Source organism: Macrobrachium nipponense, chromosome 12 (assembly GCF_015104395.2).
Source record: "Macrobrachium nipponense isolate FS-2020 chromosome 12, ASM1510439v2, whole genome shotgun sequence".
NCBI classification, from domain to species: Eukaryota; Metazoa; Arthropoda; class Malacostraca; order Decapoda; family Palaemonidae; genus Macrobrachium; species Macrobrachium nipponense.
In genome coordinates, this window is record NC_087205.1 from 68257263 (window position 1) to 68275108 (window position 17846).

At 38.0% G+C, this 17846-nt stretch overlaps 1 protein-coding gene across 1 annotated transcript in view; it reads left to right on the forward strand.

The window, feature by feature from the left end:
• Positions 1-17486, forward strand: part of LOC135224576 (ring canal kelch homolog) — a gene marked incomplete in the record, with an annotated part of 536926 nt that extends 519440 nt beyond the window's left edge. Inside the window, 1 exon segment of the mRNA XM_064263711.1 lies at positions 16527-17486. Coding sequence (XP_064119781.1) covers positions 16527-16702 — 176 coding nt within the window.
• Positions 17487-17846: the final 360 nt, after the last annotated feature.

Below are 17846 nucleotides of genomic sequence, written 5' to 3' on the forward strand. Positions count from 1 at the left end.
GTTTGGTAGTTTCATTAGTTGAAGAGAGATACTAATGACAATTTATGGCTTACTGTGTGCTAGGAAAAATGATTGCTTGGCGCTCGTTCGATACTCGTAAGACGGGTAAGAGCTGAATGTAAACAATCGATTGGAAGGTTTGTTTTTTGTTTGTTTGTGTATTATAGTTAATGATTAATTAATAATTATTTGAAATGAGTACATACTGATTATTTATACATTTTATTGGCATATTCTAAGCTTTTAGCTTCTTAGGTTTAGATGTCAAAATCATAGCCTAGGCTACAGTAGCAACCGCTAACATAGGCTAGGCTTATTGCTAAGGGACATATGCTAAAGTCCTAATATTTGCAGTAAAAATGGGGTTGAACATTACATGCAGTTGAATATTACTCAAGTATGTACAGTATTTTGCCTTTTTGGAGTCATATTTCTTCCGTCGGATCGGCATTGTAACCCTAGAACATGTGTTTTAGGCCTGAAAATGTAATTTACTGGGGTGTTTTTGGAGGGCTTGGAACGGATTAGCCATTTTACATGTAAAATGTGTTCCAAGATACGAAAAACTCATAATACAAAGGCCGCCTCGGAACGGATTAATTTCGTATCTCGAGGTACCACTGTATTCTCGCCGCTTTCTTCACACCTTTTTCCACAGGATACGGTCAAGGAAGTTGCAAGATCCTTAACGAAGAAGGCCACCCAAGATCTCCTCACTTACTCGGCAAAAAAGTTTAGACCTGCGGTACCTATGGACAAAAAAGAGAAAGTCTCTTTTCAACTGCCCTTTCGAGGAGCCTCTTCTTCTAGAGCCCCTCTTAGAGGTCGCAGACCCGATCGCAGGAGTAGAACGTCTAGAAGGTCCTTCGGGAAATCTAGATGAACAGATAGTCCTCCAGACAAAAGTAGGCGCCAGACTGCTGCACTTTGCCAAAGTCTGGGCGCAGAGAGGAGCGGACACCTGGTCCCTCTCGATCCTAAGAAAAGGATACTTTATCCCCTTCAGGGAAAATCCTCCCTTGACTACAACTCCAAGGGAGTTAACTGCAAGATACTCAGATCCAGTCCGAAGTTTAGCAATTCGACAAGCAGGAGATCAGATGATTATGAAAGAAGCCATAGAACCGGTGCAGGATCTCCAGTCCCCAGGTTTTTACAATCGGCTTTTCCTTGTACCAAAAGCCTCGGGGGGGATGGAGGCCGGTTCTAGATGTCAGTGCTCTGAATTTCTTTGTCATCAAGAAGAAATTCTCGATGGAGACGTCTTCCTCTGTTCTTTCTGCACTTCGTCCAGGGGACTGGATGGTCTCCCTGGACCTTCAAGATGCATATTTCCATGTGCCAATTCATCCAGCCTCGTGGAAATACCTAAGATTTATGTTTCAGGGAAGAGAGTTCCAATTTCGAGCGCTGTGCTTCGGACTCTCGACAGCCCCTCAGGTCTTCACGGACATCATGAAGAATGTAGCTCATTGGCTACATTTGAAAGGGATCAGGATCTCCTTGTATTTGGACGATTGGCTCATAAGGGCCCAATCGAAGGATCAATGTCTGGAGGACCTTTCATTCACCCTAAAATTAACCAAGTCTCTGGGACTCTTAGTCAATCCCGAGAAGTCCATGATGGTTCCCCAGCAAAGCATTGTCTATCTGGGGATTCAGATGGACTCTCAGGATTTTCTAGCGTCTCCTTCCCAGGAAAGGAGAGAACGCTGCTTAGAAAAGGTGGCAGTCTTTCTAAAGAAAGAACATTGTTCCGCGAGGGAGTGGATGAGTCTGCTGGGGACCCTCTCCTCGCTGGAACAGTTCGTTTCTTTAGGAAGACTACACCTCAGACCCCTTCAATTTTACCTGAAGGAGAGGTGGGATCGGAAGTCACAAGAACTAGGAGACTCCTTTCCTATATCAGAGAAGATAAAGGAGAATCTCCGCTGGTGGTTGGATCCACAGAAGTTAAGCAAGGGGATCTCTCTTCACTTGAAGAGCCCTCTCCTAGCGTTATTTGCAGACGAGTCAGACACGGGATGGGGAGCAACGCTAGGTACGAGAGAAGTGTCAGGCACCTGGAGGGAAGAACAGGTGTCCTGGCACATAAACAAGAAAGAATTGACAGCCCTTCATCTAGCTCTCATTCATTTCGAGAAGCAGGTATTAGGATTGGTAATTCAGATTCACTCCGACAATACAACAGCCCTAGCATATATTAAGGAAACGGGGGAACGCTTTCCTTCTCCCTTTATGAGACAGCGAGGGACCTGCTGATCTGGGCTCAAGAGAAGAAGATCTCTCTCCTCACAAGGTTTGTTCAGGGCGAGAGAAACGTCCGTGCGGACCTTTTGAGCAGAAAAGACAAAGTCCTACCCACAGAGTGGACACTCAACCCTCAAGTCTGCGAGCAACTTTGGCGGTTGTGGGGAAGACCGATTGTAGACCTGTTCGCTACCAACAAGAACAACAGGCTGGAAAACTATTGCTCCCCGATCTCGGACCCGAGAGCAGTGGCCATAGACGGCCTTCTGCTAAACTGGGCAGGTTTAGACGGTTACGCTTTTTCCCCTTTCAATATAGTAGGGGAAGTTATAAGAAAGTTCGCCTGCTCAGAAGGAACAAAGATGACACTGATTGCTCCCTTTTGGCCAGCACTAGATTGGTTTACAGAGGTACTGGAGTGGATAGTGGATTTTCCCAGGTCGCTTCCACTAAGGAGCGATCTTCTCAAACAGCCCCACTTCGACAGATTTCGCAAGAACCTCCCCGCTCTAAGTCTGACTGCCTTCAGACTATCGAAGGACTCATTAGAGCGAGGGGCTTTTCGCGCGAGGCTGCTAAAGCTATCGCAAGAGCCAGAAGATATTCCACTCCAAGAGTGTATCAGTCGAAGTGGGAGGTGCTTAGAAGATGGTGTAAGGCTAAGAAAGTACGTATCCTCTTCCAGTACCTCTGTAACAAACATCGCTGATTTTCTCCTTTATTTAAAGAAGAATTGTAGCTTAGCAGTGTCAACAGTGAAGGGTTACAGGAGTATGGGCCTCTGTTTTCAGGCATAGAGGCCTAGATCTGACTAATAATAAAGATCTTCATGACCTTATAAGGTCTTTTGAAACTGCTAAAGATCAGAAGATTAGAAGCCCTAGCTGGAACTTGGATGTAGTGCTTAAGTTCCTCATGTCAGAGAAGTTTGTACCTTCACATACAGCCTCCTTCAGAGACTTAACTAGGAAGTCTTTGTTCCTCTTCTCTCTAGCAACGGCTAAGAGAACAAGTGAGCTACAAGCTTTGGAAAGTAGAGTGGGTTTTAGGAAGGATTCAGCGATTTGCTCCTTCAAGCCACTCTTCTTAGCTAAGAACGAAAATCCTTCCAAGCCATGGCCAAGAAGCTTCGAGGTAAGAGGACTTTCTTCATTAGCAGGAAAGGAACTGGAGAGGACTTTGTGTCCTGTCAGAGCCCTCAAGTTCTACCTAAAAAAGAAAGCAATACTAGGAGGTACGGAAGAAAGTCTCTGGTGCTCAGTCAAGGATCCTAAGAGACCTATTTCGAAGAACGCCCTGACGTTCTTCATTAAGGATGTGATAAAGGAGGCCCATCTCTCATGCAGTGAAGAGCACCTCAAGCTACTCAGGGTAAAAGCACACAAAGTGAGAGCCATAGCAACGTCAATGGCTTTCCACAAAACTTGGTCTCTCCAGGCTCTTATAGAGTCAACATACTGGAGGTGTAACTCTGTTTTCGCCTCTAATTATTTAAGGGACGTGAGAATTACGTATGAGAAGTGCTTCTCTCTGGGAGCTTACGTTTCCGCGGATTCAGTGCTGGGAAAAGGAGCCAAGGTTAATCCTTCTTAACTTAGTTTATTTTTTAATTTATCTGTTATGTTTTTGGTGGTGGTTTTTTATGGTCGATTGAAAGAGGGACTAGTGGACCCCCTTTTCAATTTTTAGATTCTAACATTACTAATATGGTCAGGTGGTCAGGATTGGCTTTAGTGCTCCTTGTTTTTACTAGTAAAAGAAACCTAAAGCTCTGTCATGTAAGGGGGCTAGTCCCCATTGATATGATATAGGTAAAGGCTCTGCCATGTAAGTGGGTCAGCCCCCATTGGCACGATCCAGAGAAGGCTCTGTCGCGTAAGCGGGCTAGCCCCCAGTGACATGATCCAGAGGAGTTTTTTCAGTCATAGGTCCCTACCTCGCTGAAACTCTTGAGGCAGGCAGACTCATAGACAGTAATCATGAAGTCTTCTGCCCAATCAGGTAAGAACCATGGATTATATATCCTAAAACATATGTTGTTTTTTCCCTGTTTTTTAATGTTGTATTTAGCTGTCTCTTGCCCTCCACCAAGGGTGCCAATCAGCTAAGTATATATCTGCTGGGTAAGTTGCATGTACAAAAATAATGATGTTAAGATACAATAAAGTTTTGTACATACTTACCTGGCAGATATATACGATTATGGCCCACCCAACCTCCCCTCAGGAGACAGGTGGAAGAGAAAATCTGGTTTAGAAAACGGATGGTTCCGGATCCCGCCACCCAGCAGCGGGAATGGTAGATCACCTGACCTACCTGTTGCGTGTGCCGCGAGTTTTGAAATTCTGTTGGGATGACCGAGTCTATAGCTAAGTATATATCTGCCAGGTAAGTATGTATAAAACTTTATTGTATCTTAACAATATAATTTTTCATAAATTCACCATAAATCGAAATATTGTGCTAGAGACTTCCAATTTGTTGCAAAATGAAGGTAAATGATCAAATATTACCAGAATGTAAGAGTTTTAGCTTAAAATTGCGGTTTTAGACCATTTCGGTCAAGTCTAAAGTTGACCGAAGGTTGAAATTTTGGCACTTATCATTATTTATATGAAAATATTTCAAAACTAATAAAAGCTACAACCAAGGGTTGTTTTTTGTTGTATTCTACATGAAACTGCGCACATTTCCATATATAAAACTTTATGCAACGGCTAATATAAAACGGTGCAAACATTACGACTTTCGGACAAAAAAATTTCTGACTTTTTCGGCAGTCACCGCGCGGTCATAAGGAAAAAGTTTTTTTTTAAATATTTACCATAAATCAAAATATTGTGCTAGAGACTTCCAATTTGTTGCAAAATACAGGTAAATGATTGAATATTACTAGAATGTAAGAGTTTTTGCACTTTTGAACCATTTTGGTAGAGTCAAAGTTGACCGAAGGTTGATAGTTTGGCACTTATCGTTATTTATATGAAAATATTTCAAAACTGATAAAAGCTACAACCATGTTTTTTTTTTATATATACATGAAATTGTGCACATTTCCATTTATAAAACTTTATGTAACGGCTAATATAAAACGGTGCGAAAAAATTTCTGATTTTTTCGGATGAGTTACCATGTGGACGTAAGGAAAAAGTTTTTTTCATAAATTCACCATAAATCGAAATATTGTGGTAGACTTCCAATTTCTTGCAAAATTAAGGTAAATGATTGAATATTACTAGAATATAACAGTTTTAGCTTACAATTGCGTTTTTTGACCATTTCGGTAGAGGCAAAGTTGGCTGAAGGTTGAAATTTTGGCACTTATCGTTATTTATATGAAAATATTTCAAAACTGAGAAAAGCTACAACCATGGGTTGTTTTTTGTTATATTCTAAATGAAATTGTGCACATTTTCATATATAAAACTTATGTAACAGCTAATATAAAATGGTGCAAAAATTATGTCAAAGTGACGAAATAATTTCCGAGATGTGTCGCTGATGCTTTTTAGTGCAAGAAGAAAGAAATTTGCGCTTGTGCACCTGGGTAACGATTGTAAAAAAAACAACAGCTTGATCCGTGAACTCCCAGCATCCCTCAAGGTGCGTGATACAAAAGTTTTTGCCAAGTAGGCCTATACTAACTATTTTTCCGCTAATTTTTTAAAAACTTTTTTGCATTGACATTTCATACGTCAATTCGGCACCCAACAGACAATTTTCGTCGACGTTTAATACGTCCAATCGGCGTTTAAGGGTTAATATTGCTCAGACCCCTAAAATGGTTTATGGTCTGCGGCTCCAAACTGCACAGGCTGGGCTAAATATATATATTAAGCATACCTAGACCATGCTTAATTTAAGGATGACCAATTAAAAAACTTATCAATGGAGAGAGGAAGATATGCATATGCACTTAGTATAAGATTCTGTATCTTCCAAGGGAAGTGGAAAGTGAATATTTCCAACCCAGTGTAGGGCCTCTTTTCCAAAAGACATTTGTGAATATATGCTAATTTTACCAAATTATAAGTTTTTTAATAATTTACATGATCACAACAGATAAAAACTAAAAGTGATAAAAATTCTGAGTATATTTATTGTAAAATATTTATGAGACATCACTGGATGGTAATTTCGGACAACATTCCCCCACAACATCTCAAGGCAATCTGATCCCTGTCTGCTGTCCGACTAGCTATTAGAGTTGGGGTAAGAGTTGCCATGATTCATTTATGGGCCCATTAAAGTGATCTGAGCACTTTTCGCAGAAAATTCCTTCAAATTGTATGGTGTGAAATTTTAAACATACAGTAGAGCCCCAGACCTCGATTCCATTCCAAAAGAAGCGATGAAATGCAGTTTAGTCAAAATCTTTATTAATTTTCCCATAAGAAATAAGTGAAAATGGATTCATCCGTTCTTGACCACCAGTTATTAGGAAGAAGTAAGAGGTAAAGGGAAATACATTAAGAAGAAATCTCTCTTATTAAAAAATAAAAATAAATTAATAATTAATAAATACACAAAAATGTATTAAAATTGAAGGAGAATAGTATTAGGGGAGTAACTTAACTTGAGACCATGGATATGTACAGGGGCATACAACATACCCCTGCTCTAGTCCACTGAGAAGAATATTAAGCTTAAGTATGTATCCAAACCCTTAACTTTTAACAGCAATCCAGAATATATGTAAGTATTTATGCACACACCCCAATAAATCAGGCAGCGAATATACCTCAAGTATTCAAACCTCTAGATATAAGACTTAAAAATGAAGGTAGAGATTGCCATACTGTATTGACAACACAAATGGCACCATAATTCTCCACCTTGGTGCGGATCACTTGTTGAATTATGCTAAGTCGTAGGAGGGAAGATGCATAGTTCCAATGAAAAAATAAGAAATGACTTTCTATAACATTCCCTCTAGCACTGAGGGCAAAGCATCTACACTATCTGCTGATAGCATTAAGTCAGAAGATAGAGTTGGCTGTGCAATAGTATTTAGAAATCTTGTGATCGAAATATTACCCTTTTCATTACTATGTACGTATTATTATTACTATTATTCAGAAGATAAACCCTATACATATGGAACAAACCCACAGTGACCATTGATTGAAAATACAGCTTCCAAAGAATATGGTGTTCAATTGGAAGAAGTAAGAAGAAATAAATGGGAATACAGAAAGAAATCTCACTTGTTAAAAAAACAATAAATTAATTGATGGATAAAAATGTATTAAAATGCAAGAATAGTATTAGGGTAGTAATGCATTGCATCTTCATTTGAACTTTTGAAGTTGCAATTGCACAACATCCTCTGGGCGACTGTTCCACAGTCCAAAGGTGTGAGGAATAAAGCACTTTTGGAATGAGAGGTTCTGCGTTCTGCAATGGGGCACTTTACTGCATATTGGTGCTGCTGTTCAGCAACTGTGGTTGCTCTCGGCAGTAAAAGGGGACCAGGGATCAATTGTGAATGTGAAAGATCTGTTTGAAATACAGCCTATGAAGAATTGACAAACAAGATCATTCATCAATGGTCTTAAGTTAGTAAAGGCAGGACAAAGGACCTTAAACATGTTGCATTGATTTTATCACTGTTATAAATATATGAGGCCTTGTGTACAATACCTAACCTCCGTGCTGCATTTACTGACACTTTCATTAGATGTTTCTCAAAAGTAAGATGTGTCAAAAGTTACACCAAGAATAGTTAAAGCTTCAGATTCATTCCGGGGGTTATTGCCGTCAGTGGACCTCATGCAGTGCACTGCAGGCATTACTTAAGGGTCTTTGCAGCATGCCCTCAGCCCCAGGCTGCAACCACTTTTCTCATGTGTGGAGACTTGACTACACCACAAGTGTTGCATCATTAGCATACTGAACAATCTTGTTTTCCAAGTTAACAACCAGATCACTTTTATATATAAAAATAGTGGAACAAAAACACTAATTGGTGGAACTCTGGACACAACAGGTCTTGGTTTGCTAAAGACCCATCAGCATCAACTTGTTGCTGCCTACCTGTAAGGATATCTTGAAGTAAACCTAAAACATATCCACCCACTCCAAGATTCTGAAATTTATAGATAAGTGCCTTATGATTTACTAAATCGAAAGTGGCACTAAAGTCTATTTTGAATTGGCCAAAAACAGAAGTAAGAGAAAAGTTCATTCTTACCCAGGTGCAAGAGCAAAGAAGATAGCCGAGGCAGTAAAAAAAATTAAGGTAAATAATAGAAAAGTGCAGTCATAGCACAGGGAGGAGGAAATGACTTTTTTCTAAAAGACGGAGGAACTGGCCAGACAGAAGGTCTTGTAGCCAACCTGACTAAAATTGATGAGAACATCTGAGAGAAAACTAATAACGGCATTCTTATAGGACTTTTGCCCAGAACCAATGTAAGATATTACTCCCTTAGCAAGAAAATTGGAATCAATGACAGACTGGAACTAATATGCCAAGAAAAAGGTGTTAGGTTTGTAAACTTTTGGGACAGATGTATAGGAAATAAAAAACTATATAAGAGAGATGGAACTCACTCGAATTTGGAAGTAGCAAAACTAATAGGAAACCTTCTTAACGAAAACCTTTTGAAACACCTCAATGAACTGAACTCTCAAGATAATAAATCGGATAGCTCCCAGAAACTGGTTAGTACTGCAGGCATCAGTGACAGTAAAGCCACCAAGGACAAAAAAAAAAAGATAGAAAAGTCCCTCAGAGTGGCACAGTTTAATGTACAATCAATTCGAAAGCTCCTCAGTGGCATGATCGGTATGGTCTTGGCCTGTCACCTCGCTAGTCCTGAGTTCGATTCTCGGGTATTCCACTGAGGGGTTAGAGATGTGTATTTCTTGTGACAGAAGTTCATTCTCGACGTGGTTCGGAAGTCATGTAAAGCCATTGGTCCCATTGCTGAATAACCACTGGTTCCATGCAACATAAAAACACTATACAAACAAACAAACAAACAATTCGGAACAAAGTAGATCGCTTCAAAGCATTGGTAGCAAGTGAGGAATTAGACATACAATGGTCCCCCCGTATTCAAGGGGACATGTAACAGACCCCCCATGAATAGTTAGAACCCGAGAATGTTTGGAACCCTTATAAAAATGCAACAGCCTATTTTGTTAGTTAAAACTCAAGAAAAGCCCATTAAAAATTTTCATACTTGGTTTTTTTAAGTTTTATCACAAAAAGTGCATTTTATGATGAAATTGATAAAAGAAACCAAGAATTTGTGGATATTTCTCATAGCAAAATACTGTGAATGTGCAAATTTCCCACGAATAATGCAGGGAAACGTTCCCGAGAGAAATCCGCGAATGTGTGAGTCCGCGAATCCGGAGAACGCGAGTACAGGGGTTCCACTGTAATAGGTATCACAGAAACATGGATACAAGAGGCGACAAGAGACTTTGTAGGGAGTACCAGATAGCTGGATACAAATTGTTCAAAAAAGATACTCAATAAAAAGGGTGGAGGCATTATGTTATATGTTAGGGACCACCTCAGTCCAATAGAGAGTAAAATTACAACAATGCAAGAAGTGATTGGCATCAATATAAACAGCCTAGGGAGGAAGATCAACTCTAATACTAGTGTACAGACCTCCCCACCAATCACAAATGTCCGATGAGGAGCTGTATGCACTACTAGGACAAGAGTTAAACAACAAACTCTGCATAATAATGGGAGATTTCGGTGCACCAGTACATTGGGACATGATGACATCTGCATCAAACGTAGAAGGATAGAGACACGTAGATTTTGAAAAAAATTAATTCCTCCACCAGTGGGTTGACAAACCCACTAGAGGAAACAATGTACTAGATATTTGTCTTATCAGCAGAAGATAATCTAGTATCTGACTTTTCAGTTGGTGCAAATCTAGGCAAAAGCGACCATAGAATTATCTCATTTAAATTTAATGTTCAACATAAAAAGGGAAGAAGATATTAATGAGATTAGACTACCGTCGACAAGACCTAAAAGGGCTAAAGGAGTACGTTAAAAATCTAGAGTACAACGAGAACACAGGCGTAGATAAGCACTGAGAAGCCTTTCATGAGGAATACACAGAAAAGTACTTAGATGTATACCATTAAGGTAAATACAGTGGACCCCCCATATTCGCGTTCTCCGAATTCGCGGACTCACACATTCGCGGATTTCTCTCGGGAACATTTCCCCGCATTATTCGCGGAATATTAACCTATTTGGGGTATTTTTCTATGAGAAATAAGCACAAATAATTGGTTTATTTATCAATTTCATCATAAAATGCACTTTTTGTGATAAAACTATTAAAAAGACCAGGTATGAAAATTTTTAGTGGTTTTTTCTTGAGTTTTAACTAACAAAATAGGTTTTAAGCATTTTTATAGGGGTTCCAACTATTCCCGGGGGTTCTGGTATGCATCCCCCTCGAGTACGGGGGGACCACTGTACTAACAAATGGCAACCCTCAGCCAAAGTGGTTCAACAGAGAAATTAAAAATAAGATAAGAGAAAGAGACAGATAGTACAAATCAATGTACCCACACCCAACAACAATAGAAGCAAGCATGCATAAATAACTCTGTAGATTGGTGGACAAATTAGTAAGAAATGCAAACATTAATGAGAATAAGAGAGTTGCATTAGTTTGTAAAGAAAACCCGAAAGTGCACATGTTAATAGTAGGAAACCAATAAAAAATAGCATAGGTTCCCTAAGGGGCAATAGAGGTAACCTGGTGAACTCAGACTTGGAAAAAGCAGTTTTTGATTAAGTTTTTTATTAGGGTATTCACAAATGAAGACACTACCTCAATACTGGAACTTGCTATTAAATATGAAGGGTCAGAACCATTGGACAAAATAATATTTACAGAAGAGGACATTAAAAACAAAATAGACAAGCTCAACAAGTTCAAATCTCTTGGCTTGGATGGGATTCATCCAAGAGAAATTAAAGAACTAAAAGAGGAGATAGTTCCTCACTCATATAAACTCTACAGGAAAAGTGCAGAACAAAGAAAGGCACCACAAGGATGGAAACTAGGAAATTTGCCCCCAGTTTACAAAAAAGGTCCAAGAAAAGAGCCAGGAAATTGCAGATCAATCTGCCTAACGTCAGTCGTTTGCAAGATTTTTGAGTCCATAATTACAGATCAAATTCTGGATCACATAGATAGAAACAAATTGCTGTTAAACAGCCAACACGGTTTCAGACAAAACAGATCCTGCCTATCAAATCTCTTGGAGTTTTTTCATAACTTGCTTGGTATTTATGACAGTAGTAGAGCAATAGATATACCCTACTTAGATTTCCAAAAGGCCTTTGACAAAGTCCCACACAAGAAACTGATGACAAAAGTTAGAGCTTTAGGAATTGTAGGAGAAACAGCAGACTGGGTCGAAGACTGGCTAACTTATAGAAAACAGAGTCGTAAGAAATGGTGAAGAATCAGAATGGGCAGATGTAACAAGCGGAGTTCCCCAGTCCTAGGCCCTCTCTTGTTTTTTATTTACATTAATGACATTGATGTAGGCTTAACTAGCAGGATAGCCAAATTTGCAGATGACACCAAACTAGATATAAATGCAGCAGACCCAGATGCAGTGGAAAGTTTAAGAAATTATCTAATGAAAATAGGAGAGTGGTAAAAAAAATGGCAAATGCCTTTTAGTATAGATAAGTGTAGTGTTACAAATAGGAACAAACAACCCTCATGCGAGCTACATGCTGCTTAGGAATGAAATAAATATTGTAGAACAAGAGGAGGACCTTGGAGCCATTATTACCAAGGACTTAAAATCCACAAAACAGTGCATAAAGGCAGAAAAGAAGGCTCAGAAACTAGTGGGGTACATGAAGAGGCAGTTCAGATGCAGGAACGAGGAAAAGGTGCTGCAGCTCTACACATCAATCGTTAGATCCCCATCTTGAATGTGCAGTACGGTTTTGGTCACCAACACTAAGAAAAGATATAAATAGATTAGAAGGAGTACAAGCAAGAGCCACAAAGTAATTCCATCCATCAGGCAAATAGGTTACCGAAGACGACTAGAGAGCCTGAACATGACTGACTTAGAAACACGATGATTGTGAGGACAACTAATAGAAACTAGAACTGAAGAGATACTACACGTCCCATTGTGGGAACTTCTTTACTTATAAGATATGTGATACGTGGAAAAAACTGCCACCAGAAGTTGTAAACAGGAGCAGTGTAGAAGAGTTTAAAAGAAAGATAGACAATATCATTAGGACATTGAATGCTCCGTAAAACCTGCTCCTACAGATAAGTGAGCACATGATGTCTCCTCGGATGGACTAACAAGTCTTTGAGACATCCTAATCCTTGTAACTCCTGTTATCTATCTCTCTCTCTCTCTCTCTCTCTCTCAGCAAAAGAATTGATAGACAGACAAATAGATACTTGTTCAGTCCTTCTTTCTCTCTTCTCTGGAAAAGATACAGTAGAGCCTCAGGTTACGAAATTGATCCGTTCCGAAACGGCCTTTGTAACCTGATTTTTTTCGTATTCAGAACTACGTTTTTCATGTAAATTGCCTAATTCATTCCAAGCCCTACAGAAACACCACAGTAAATTTTATAATAAAGCTAAATTGACCAATAAACAATGAAATACAACAATTTGGACCATTCAATACCTAACCTAAACGTTACTGAACCTGTAAATAAAGTGTAATAGTGTACAGGGTACAAGAAATATTGTACATACATGTACATACGTATGTAGTAAAATGTCCGAAATTGGCGACAGAGGAGGACAAACGGCAGAAAACATGAACACTTAACTTTACGAAACACATTGAGAAATGGCAGAAAACATTAACACTAAACTTTACAAAACACATTAACAAATGGCAGAAAACATTAACACTAAACTTTACAAATCACATTAACAAATGGCAGAAAACATTAACACTTCTTGATTATTTCCATCTTTGTCTCCATAGAAAGCATCCTCATCTTTCTGTGAACTTCAGCAACATTCTTGGGACCCATGGCTAATAACATAAGTAATTAAGTTCACACACAACACGATAAAGTAACTTCCAGTACAACGAAATCGAAATCACTAACACGAACTTACATAAACAAACAAAATCTATGTGAACGTACGAATTCCACATTTGTACGATAACGCTGCCGGAATGAAATGGTCGAGGAACTCCCTTACGTAGATGCATGATGGGATAGATGCTGACTAATAGGAGAACAAGATCTTACGGCGGTAACTAGCATCAGGAACCAATGGGAGAGCAAGAGGATGTTGGCGAGTCTACTGAGTTGGTGGCACATGAGTTTTAAAATTGATCTCGGCGACCCGGACGAATCTCGGACTTTACAGTACAGTGGTCCCCCCATATTCGCGGGGGATGTGTACCAGACCCCCCCGCGAATAGTTAAAATCCGCGAATGTTTGGAACCCCCTCTAAAAATGCTCATAAACCCCTATCCTAAACATGCAAATACCAAAGTATCCCTTAAAGACCATCCTTCATCAAATATACATAAAATATCCTATTATGGTTCATATTAATCTTTGAAATATTATTAATACTATTTTAAAGTAAATCTTACATTTTATGTTTATACATAAATACATACTATGTACGTACTGAATGACTTAGTTACGTATGTGAAAATAATTCAGTCCCCCCATAAGTATTCAGTCATGCACGTTTTCTTTCATACTGTTACTATTTGAGACATCCATTTTCTTTTTACAGTGGAACAATGGAAATGTGAAGTCACAAATACCAAATGTCTGTTTAAAGTATTATCCTACATCAAATATACCATTGAATTGGTATTGTTAATATCATTTTAAAGTAATCTTAAACATTTTACCATTAGAAATATATAAACAGCCAATAGCAGAGAGAGAGAGAGAGAGAGAGAGAGAGAGAGAGTGTGTTGTCCTTATTTAAAAGAGTGAAGTGGATAGATTATTGTACTTCTTTAAAATACTATCACATATGAATTTTGAATATAGTTATATTACTATTATTATTATTATGCAAAAATATTAATAAACATACACATGTACCATAGAAATTCTCTCATCTCAGTAAAAGAGAGAGAGAGAGTACATTATCGTAAGATATGGCAGCACAGTTGTTGGACCCCAGCCAACTCGGCTTGCTACTGGAATTCTGAGAGAGAGATGCGGGGTAATGAGCATTTTCGTTCATTCTTCTTACGTAATTCTTTTTATTTATAAACTAAAATCTTGCTAATTCACTTTAGTATTTTCTTTAATGAATTTATATTCATACATCGCTTTAAGGAGAGAGAGAGAGAGAGAGAGAGAGAGATTATCGTAGTATTTGTAAAATACTTTCACATATGATTTTTGTAATTACAGTTATTATTATTATTATTTGAAAATATTAATAAACATATTACGCTATATGTACCTAAAAATCTCATCTCAGTAAAAGAGAGAGAGCTAGTACAGAAGAGAGAGAGAGGGGGGGGGGGGGGTGGAAATTTCATGCCCACGTGATGGCAGCCACAAATCAGCTTCCCCCTCCGGTCACTTAACTTGATACGTATATCTGAGTTTTAGTACCTTGAGTTAGAGAAAGAATCTGACTGGGATTTCCTTCCTTCTTCCATAATTTTTTAGATTTATAAGCTAAAATCTTACTATTTCACTATGGTATTTTCTTTAATGAATTGATATTAGTGCTGTATAAATTAATATTAATATTTGAAAATAATAAATCATTTATTTATCATACAAAAAAACATATATCTTTGTAGTAGAGAGAGAGAATTATTATTTTTATTATGTGATATTATTTAAACTTATTAAACTTACTAATACAGTATTAATCAAAATTAATATTTGAAAATTAGTAAATCATTTTTGTATCATAAAAATGTATTTAGTCATGAAAATAAACATCAAAATACACTAATTAGTGATTATTTTCGTCGGAAAATTCCGCGAATGGGCGAGTCCGTCCGCAAATAATTTCTAGATAGATTCCAAAGAAAAATCCGCGAATGTGTGAGTACGCGAATCCGGAGAACGCGAATACGGGGGAACACTGTACACCCTTTCGCAACCTGAATTATTTTCGTACACAGAAGCAAAAAATCTTCGTCTTTGCCTTCGTAACCTGGATTTTTCGTACGTAGGGACGTTCATATGTAGGGGTATGACTGTAGTATATGTATTTATGGGAGCGGAAGAAGTGTTGCCTATAGAAGTTCATTACAATTTTTTTATATCCTAAGGAGTTATTCTCTCTCTCTCTCTCTCTCTCTCTCTCTCTCTCTCTCTCTCTCTCTCTGTTTTTGACTGTTTATATATTTCTAATGGTAAAATGTTTCATGTGACTTTGAAATGATATTAATAATGCCAATTCAGTGGTATATTTTGATGTAGGATGATACTTTAGGTATACATTTGGTATTTGAACTTTCAAGATAGGCAGATATAAGCATTTTTAGAGGGGAGTTCTAACTATTCGTGGGGTTGTCTGGTACCCATCCCCCGCAAATATGGGAGGAACACTGTATACTGTGTTTACAAGAGTCCTTGGCAGTCAGTTATCCTTTCAGTCCTGGAATAAGTCATACTCAAGTGATTGCACCCATAGCAATGCCATTAGTAGTGTGTTAAATTCTTTGCAGCATTCTGTCTTGGGATTTCTTAAACAGGAGCTAGTCCATTTCATCGCTAGTCAATTTATTTTGTATGCTCCTTGAAATCAAAAGCAAGTTTTGACAAAGAAAAAACATATTTTCAGTAGCTACTAAGTCTTCAAACAAAGCCACTTTCCAAGACAAAAAAGTTCTTGGGGATTTGTGGTGAGTTTTCTTTTTTCACAGACCTGGCAAGTAGTAGGGGTCTTTGCTGATCTTCATGCTGTTTCCACCTCAGTGTGAAAAGGGTAAAGGAAAAGAACAGGCAAATGCTGTAGGCAAGGGAAAGTTTCCTCTTGCCCTGAGTCTAAGCCCATTTATACTCGCTATTACTGTGTTCATTCAAAGGCACTATTCTGGCTAAGACCAACCATGAGAATATCATTTGATATTGCTTGATCTGTCCTACAGAGCCCTGAGGGAACTATAAGTAGTGCTACCAAAAAGGGGTTTTCCTTTGTCAAAACTTTTTCTTATTCTTTAGCGCTTATATTACCTTGTGTTATCACAGGGATTTCCAATCATGCATAGTAACCACAATATTTGTTTCATTAACTCTACAGTAATTGTTTTGTTTCAGGTGTGATTGCTCTGAATGGACTGTTATATGTAGTGGGTGGAGACGATGGAACATCAAATTTGGCCTCTGTGGAAGTTTATAATCCCAAGACAGATACTTGGACACTCCTACCTGCACAAATGGGTATTGGGAGGTCTTATGCAGGTGTAGCAATTATTGATAAACATGGTTTCTGAGACGAGGCTGAGAGCGCAAGGGAGTAAGTGCATCATTTTTTGTTGCATTACTCCTGGCAGTGGTGTATCAATGCGCTCGTTACATAATTCTTACATTGGTGGGTGATATTTTTTAAAGATCCAAAGTGAGTTGAAGTTCATCTTGAAAATTGTATTCAGTGTATTATGAGAAATCATGTGCCAAATTTGTGTTTTTTAAAAACAAAAAATATAAGTGGGCGACTTACAGTGTGCTTCTTAACATTGGATGGTGGTTTGTGACAAAGATACTTGCTTTGCTGTTTTTAATTGCATATCATATATAATAATGTGTACCTAAAACTTAGTGCTAAAGCTTTGGGAAAGGTGGTACACTGTATACTGTATTAAGTTTGATAAAGTTCTCCAGTGAAATTTACCATTTATTTATGTGGGGATTTATCAAAGACTATGCCTTATCTCACATTTTTTATGATATGAAGTGGTGCAACATAGAAAACATCAAAAGTTTAAATTTTTTATTTAAATCCTAGATGTATTGTTATCTTTGTATTTGTGTAAATAGAAAGTATTCTTAAAGTTATCATTTTGTTTTTCTTCTACTTCTTCAAGGTGTTATAGAGAAGTAGTAATAACTTTTCAGGATCTACTGTTGGTATGTTTGCTTTCTATAGATGTTATCCCATGCTTCTCTTACCCTTGCACAGTTTTCCCATCCTAAAATAGTTGAACATTAAATACTTATTATATCAAATGTAAGAATGTACATGATTTGAATATGAAAATATAAATATTTTACAATATATCTACTGTATAAATCACTTTGTTAAATATTGTTATGTTAGTTCAAAAGTGGTGAAATGATCTGCAAAAGAGGAATGCCAAGATCTGGCTAGGGGGTTCTTGAAAGTTGGAAATCTTCCTTGCATTTAAGTCCATATGACTTTCATAATTGTATTTGCTTCTTTTTTGTGTGTCACAGACTAGTATTTTTGCACTTAGCAAAATTTCCCAACAGGTGAAGTGCAAATGCTTTTCCTTTTAGTGGAAGCAGGCATGGATGGGTATTGTAACATTTTGCCAGATGACCACTGAATGAGTGCATGATAAAGAGTCCAGTTTATTATATTATAAAAAGTATAGTCAACCCCCAGGATTTGTGGGA